Source organism: Oncorhynchus kisutch, unplaced genomic scaffold, assembly GCF_002021735.2.
Source record: "Oncorhynchus kisutch isolate 150728-3 unplaced genomic scaffold, Okis_V2 Okis03b-Okis08b_hom, whole genome shotgun sequence".
Classification (NCBI taxonomy): Eukaryota; Metazoa; Chordata; class Actinopteri; order Salmoniformes; family Salmonidae; genus Oncorhynchus; species Oncorhynchus kisutch.
This window is the reverse complement of record NW_022261980.1, coordinates 608,527-616,026: the sequence shown is the minus strand read 5'-3', so window position 1 is coordinate 616,026 and position 7,500 is coordinate 608,527. Positions and strand designations below refer to the sequence as shown.

General features: G+C 52.7%; 1 protein-coding gene across 1 annotated transcript in view; it reads left to right on the top strand.

The window, feature by feature from the left end:
* Positions 1-7,500, top strand: part of fbn1 (fibrillin 1) — a 126,016-nt gene that overhangs the window by 21,312 nt on the left and 97,204 nt on the right. Inside the window, 1 exon segment of the mRNA XM_031812385.1 lies at positions 1,351-1,548. Coding sequence (XP_031668245.1) covers positions 1,351-1,548 — 198 coding nt within the window.

Genomic DNA, 7,500 nt, shown 5'->3' with positions numbered 1-7,500 from the left:
ATCATAAAACAGGCCTGTGTACAACCTCCATGTTTATGGATCATAAAACAGGCCTGTGTACAACCTCCATGTTTATGGATCATAAAACAGGCCTGTGTACAACCTCCATGGTTATGGATTATAAAACAGGCCTGTGTACAACCTCCATGGTTATGGATCATAAAACAGGCCTGTGTACAACCTCCATGGTTATGGATTATAAAACAGGCCTGTGTACAACCTCCATGGTTATGGATCATAAAACAGGCCTGTGTACAACCTCCATGGTTATGGATCATAAAACAGGCCTGTGTACAACCTCCATGTTTATGGATCATAAAACAGGCCTGTGTACAACCTCCATGGTTATGGATTATAAAACAGGCCTGTACAACCTCCATGGTTATGGATCATAAAACAGGCCTGTACAACCTCCATGGTTATGGATCATAAAACAGGCCTGTACAACCTCCATGGTTATGGATCATAAAACAGGCCTGTACAACCTCCATGGTTATGGATCATAAAACAGGCCTGTACAACCTCCATGGTTATGGATCATAAAACAGGCCCGTGTACAACTTCCATGGTTATGGATTATAAAACAGGCCTGTGTACAACCTCCATGGTTATGGATTATAAAACAGGCCTGTGTACAACCTCCATGGTTATGGATTATAAAACAGGCCTGTGTACAACCTCCATGGTTATGGATTATAAAACAGGCCTGTGTACAACCTCCATGGTTATGGATTATAAAACAGGCCTGTGTACAACCTCCATGGTTATGGATCATAAAACAGGCCTGTACAACCTCCATGGTTATGGATCATAAAACAGGCCTGTGTACAACCTCCATGGTTATGGATCATAAAACAGGCCTGTACAACCTCCATGGTTATGGATTATAAAACAGGCCTGTGTACAACCTCCATGGTTATGGATTATAAAACAGGCCTGTGTACAACCTCCATGGTTATGGATCATAAAACAGGCCTGTACAACCTCCATGGTTATGGATTATAAAACAGGCCTGTGTACAACCTCCATGGTTATGGATCATAAAACAGGCCTGTACAACCTCCATGGTTATGGATCATAAAACAGGCCGGTACAACCTCTTATTTCACTCTCATCTGAACCTGAACACAACTGTGTTCAAAGTGCACTCTGGAGTGAGTGTGTGTGTGTGTGTGTGTGTGTGTGTGTGTGTGTGTGTGTGTGTGTGTGTGTGTGTGTGTGTGTGTGTGTGTGTGTGTGTGTGTGTGTGTGTGTGTGTGTGTGTCTGTCGTGTTATCGGTTCATGAGTCTTGTTTCCCTTGTCTTGCAAGTATTAGTTCCCATGGTTACACTTGTGTGTCTTCTCTCCAGACTACCGTACAGGGCCGTGCTTTGCATCTGTGAGTAACCAGATGTGCCAGGGCCAGCTGACGGGCATCGTGTGTACCAAGACGCTGTGCTGTGCCACTGTGGGGAGGGCGTGGGGACACCCCTGTGAGATGTGCCCCGCCCAGCCTCACCCCTGCAGGAGAGGATTTATACCCAACCACCGTACTGGAGCTTGTCAAGGTACAGTAACACACCTGCGCTCAGTGTAGGTGTGTGTCTGTGTGTTCGTCTCTCCCTCTTTCTCCATCTTAACCCAGAGTAACCCCCCCCCCTTACCCATCCAGAGGATTAGGTTAATTGGGTTAAATGAGGGTTGGGTGTCAGGGTACCTCCTGGGTAAAGAATGCCAGCAGACAGTCACCGCGGCGGCTGTCAGAGAAAGGAACACGGGTCAGTGGCAGCACCACGTGGGAGAGCAGCTCATTTCTGGTAACACAGCAATGGTACAGCCCTGACCCAGACCCAACAACATTATGGTCCAGTTCTGACCCAGACCCAACAACATTATGGTCCAGTTCTGACCCAGACCCAACAACATTATGGTCCAGCCCTGACCCAGACCCAACAACATTATGGTCCAGTTCTGACCCAGAACAACATTATGGTCCAGTTCTGACCCAGAACAACATTATGGTCCAGCCCTGACCCAACAACATTATGGTCCAGCCCTGACCCTGATCCAACAACATTATGGTCAAGCCCTGACCCAACAACATTATGGTCCAGCCCTGACCCAACAACATTATGTTCCAGCCCTGACCCAACAACATTATGGTCCAGCCCTGACCCAGACCCAACAACATTATGGTCCAGCCCTGACCCAGACCCAACAACATTATGGTACAGCCCTGACCCAGACCCAACAACATTATGGTCCAGTTCTGACCCAGAACAACATTATGGTCCAGTTCTGACCCAGAACAACATTATGGTCCAGCCCTGACACAACAACATTATGGTCCAGCCCTGACCCAGACCCAACAACATTATGGTCCAGCCCTGACCCAACAACATTATGGTCCAGCCCCGACCTAGACCCAACAACATTATGGTCCAGCCCTGACCCAACAACATTATGGTCCAGCCCTGACCCAGACCCAACAACATTATGGTCCAGCCCTGACCCAACAACATTATGGTCCAGCCCTGACCCAACAACATTATGGTCCATCCCTGACCCAACAACATTATGGTCAAGCCCTGACCCAACAACATTATGGTCCAGCCCTGACCCAACAACATTATGGTCCAGCCCTGACCCAACAACATTATGGTCCAGCCCTGACCCAACAACATTATGGTCCAGCCCTGACCCAACAACATTATGGTCCAGCCCTGACCCAACAGCATTATGGTCCAGCCCCGACCCAACAACATTATGGTCCAGCCCTGACCCAACAACATTATGGTCCAGCCCTGACCCTGACCCAACAACATTATGGTCCAGCCCTGACCCAACAACATTATGGTCCAGCCCCGACCCAACAACATTATGGTCCAGCCCTGACCCAACAACATTATGGTCCAGCCCTGACCCAACAACATTATGGTCAAGCCCTGACCCAACAACATTATGGTCCAGCCCTGACCCAGACCCAACAACATTATGGTCCAGCCCTGACCCAGACCCAACAACATTATGGTCCAGCCCTGACCCTGACCCAACAACATTATGGTACAGCCCTGACCCAGACCCAACAACATTATGGTCCAGTTCTGACCCAGAACAACATTATGGTCCAGTTCTGACCCAGAACAACATTATGGTCCAGCCCTGACCCAGACCCAACAACATTATGGTCCAGCCCTGACCCAACAACATTATGGTCAAGCCCTGACCCAACAACATTATGTTCCAGCCCTGACCCAACAACATTATGGTCCAGGCCTGATGGTCCAGTGAAGAGACTATAGATGACTGTTATCAAGCTGGACAGAGTGAGGAGACTATAGATGACTGTTATCAAGGCTGAGGCCTGAGGACAGGAGCTGAGGCCTGATCAAGCTGGACAGAGTAAAGAGACTATAGATGACTGTTATCAAGGCTGAGGCCTGAGGACAGGAGCTGAGACCTGAGGACAGGGGCTGAGGCCTGAGGACAGAGGCTGAGGCCTGAGGACAGAGGCTGAGGCCTGAGGACAGAGGCTGAGGCCTGAGGACAGGGGCTGAGGCCTGAGGACAGAGGCTGAGGCCTGATCAAGCTGGACAGAGTGAAGAGACTATAGATGACTGTTATCAAACTGGACAGAGTGAAGAGACTATAGATGACTGTTATCAAGGCTGAGGCCTGAGGACAGGAGCTGAGACCTGAGAACAGGAGCTGAGGCCTGAGGACAGGGGCTGAGGCCTGAGGACAGAGGCTGAGGCCTGAGGACAGGGGCTGAGGCCTGAGGACAGAGGCTGAGGCCTGAGGACAGGGGCTGAGGCCTGAGGACAGGGGCTGAGGCCTGAGGACAGGAGCTGAGACCTGAGGACAGGGGCTGAGACCTGAGGACAGGAGCTGAGGCCTGAGGACAGAGGCTGAGGCCTGAGGACAGGGGCTGAGGCCTGAGGACAGAGGCTGAGGCCTGAGGACAGGGGCTGAGGCCTGAGGATAGGGGCTGAGGCCTGAGGATAGGGGCTGAGGCCTGAGGACAGGGGCTGAGGCCTGAGGACAGGGGCTGAGGCCTGAGGACAGGAGCTGAGACCTGAGGACAGGGGCTGAGGCCTGAGGACAGGGGCTGAGGCCTGAGGATAGGGGCTGAGGCCTGAGGATAGGGCCTGAGGCCTGAGGACAGAGGCTGAGGCCTGAGGACAGAGGCTGAGGCCTGAGGACAGGAGCTGAGACCTGAGGACAGAGGCTGAGGCCTGAGGCTGAGGATAGAAGCTCAGACCTAAGGACAGGGTCTCTTTTTCTCTATTCTACCCTCTCTTCTCTCTCTCCTCGTCTGGCTGAGGGACGTAGCATAGCAGAGGCTGTACTCTGATTTACTACTCCCTGTGTGTGTGTGTGTGTGTGTGTGTGTGTGTGTGTGTGTGTGTGTGTGTGCATATGCATACAGAGCAAGGTTGGGATGGTAAGTGTTTGGAAGAGTGAGTGTGTGAGCTCAGACATACACAACCCCAAGAGAACTCTAAACAAGAAGATCTCACGTACTGGGACGATCTCCACCCTGCTCTAACGTACTGGGACGATCTGCTCTCACGCACTGGGACGATCTCCACCCTGCTCTCACGCACTGGGACGATCTCCACCCTGCTCTAACGCACTGGGACGATCTCCACCCTGCTCTAACGCACTGGGACGATCTGCTCTCACGCACTGGGACGATCTCCACCCTGCTCTAATGCACTGGGACGATCTCCACCCTGCTCTAACGTACTGGGACGATCTCCACCCTGCTCTAACGCACTGGGACGATCTGCTCTCACGCACTGGGACGATCTCCACCCTGCTCTAACGTACTGGGACGATCTCCACCCTGCTCTAACGCACTGGGACGATCTGCTCTCACGCACTGGGACGATCTCCACCCTGCTCTCACGCACTGGGACGATCTCCACCCTGCTCTCACTCACTGGGACGATCTCCACCCTGCTCTAACGCACTGGGACGATCTGCTCTCACGCACTGGGACGATCTCCACCCTGCTCTCACGCACTGGGACGATCTCCACCCTGCTCTCACTCACTGAGACGATCTCCACCCTGCTCTCACTCACAGGGACGAGCTCCACCCTGCTCTCATGCACTGGGACTATCTCCACCCTGCTCTAATGCACTGGGACGATCTACACCCTGCTCTCACTCACTGAGACGATCTCCACCCTGCTCTCACTCACTGGGACGATCTCCACCCTGCTCTCACTCACTGATACGATCTCCACCCTGCTCTCACTCACTGGGACGATCTCCACCCTGCTCTCACTCACTGAGACAATCTCCACCCTGCTCTCATGCACTGGGACAATCTCCACCCTGCTCTCACTCACTGATACGATCTCCACCCTGCTCTCACTCACTGGGACGATCTCCACCCTGCTCTAATGCACTGGGACGATCTCCACCCTGCTCTAACGTACTGGGACGATCTCCACCCTGCTCTAACGCACTGGGACGATCTGCTCTCACGCACTGGGACGATCTCCACCCTGCTCTCACGCACTGGGACGATCTCCACCCTGCTCTAACGCACTGGGACGATCTCCAACCTGCTCTAATGCACTGGGACGATCTCCACCCTGCTCTAACGCACTGGGACGATCTCCACCCTGCTCTCATGCACTGGGACGATCTACACCCTGCTCTCACTCACTGAGACGATCTCCACCCTGCTCTCACTCACTGGGACGATCTCCACCCTGCTCTCACTCACTGGGACGATCTCCACCCTGCTCTAACGCACTGGGATGATCTGCTCTCACGCACTGGGACGATCTCCACCCTGCTCTAATGCACTGGGACGATCTCCACCCTGCTCTCATGCACTGAGACGATCTCCACCCTGCTCTCACTCACTGGGACAATCTCCACCCTGCTCTCACTCACTGAGACGATCTCCACCCTGCTCTCATGCACTGGGACGATCTCCACCCTGCTCTCATGCACTGGGACGATCTCCACCCTGCTCTCACGCACTGGGACGATCTCCACCCTGCTCTCACTCACTGAGACGATCTCCACCCTGCTCTCACTCACTGGGACGAGCTCCACCCTGCTCTCATGCACTGGGACTATCTCCACCCTGCTCTAATGCACTGGGACGATCTCCACCCTGCTCTCACTCACTGAGACGATCTCCACCCTGCTCTCACTCACTGGGACGATCTCCACCCTGCTCTCACTCACTGATACGATCTCCACCATGCTCTCACTCACTGGGACGATCTCCACCCTGCTCTCACTCACTGAGACAATCTCCACCCTGCTCTCATGCACTGGGACAATCTCCACCCTGCTCTCACTCACTGATACGATCTCCTTCCTGCTCTCACTCACTGGGACGATCTCCACCCTGCTCTCACTCACTGAGACAATCTCCACCCTGCTCTCATGCACTGGGACAATCTCCACCCTGCTCTCACTCACTGAGACGATCTCCACCCTGCTCTCACTCACTGAGACGATCTCCACCCTGCTCTCATGCACTGAGACAATCTCCACCCTGCTCTCACTCACTGGGACGATCTCCACCCTGCTCTCACTCACTGAGACAATCTCCACCCTGCTCTCACTCACTGAGACAATCTCCACCCTGCTCTCATGCACTGGGACAATCTCCACCCTGCTCTCACTCACTGATACGATCTCCACCCTGCTCTCACTCACTGGGATGATCTCCACCCTGCTCTCACTCACTGAGACGATCTCCATCCTGCTCTCATGCACTGAGACGAGCTCCAACCTGCTCTCATGCACTGGGACTATCTCCACCCTGCTCTAATGCACTGGGACGATCTCCACCCTGCTCTCACTCACTGAGACGATCTCCACCCTGCTCTCACTCACTGGGACGAGCTCCACCCTGCTCTCATGCACTGGGACTATCTCCATGTGGGTGGATGAGTATGTGGGGATGTGTGAGCGTGTGTGTTTGTTTTTGGTTTTACTAACCTTATGGGGACCAGAAGTCCTAAGGTTAGGGTTAGGGTTAGGGCTAAAATTAGGGATAGGGTTAGGGGTAAGGGTTAGGGTTAGGGTTAGGCATAGGGTTAGGGGTTTGGTTTAGGGTTAGGGTTAGAATTAGGGATAGGGTTAGGGGTTAGGTTTAGGGTTAGAGTTTGGGGTTAGGGTTAGAGATTAGGTTTAGGGTTAGAGTTTGGGGTTAGGGTTAGGGATTAGGTTTAGGGTTAGGGTAAGAATTAGGGTTAGGGGTAAGGGTTAGGGTTTAGGTTTAGGATTAGGGTTAGAATTAGGGATAGGGTTAGGGGTTAGGGATTAGGGTTAGAGATTGGGGTTAGGGTTAGGGATTAGGGTAAGGGTAAGAATTAGGGATAGGGTTAGGGGTTAGGTTTAGGGTTAGAGTTTGGGGTTAGGGTTAGGGATTAGGGTAAGGGTAAGAATTAGGGATAGGGTTAGGGGTTAGGTTTAGGGTTAGAGTTTGGGGTTAGGGTTAGGGATTAGGTTTAGGGTTAGGGTAAGAATTAGGGTTAG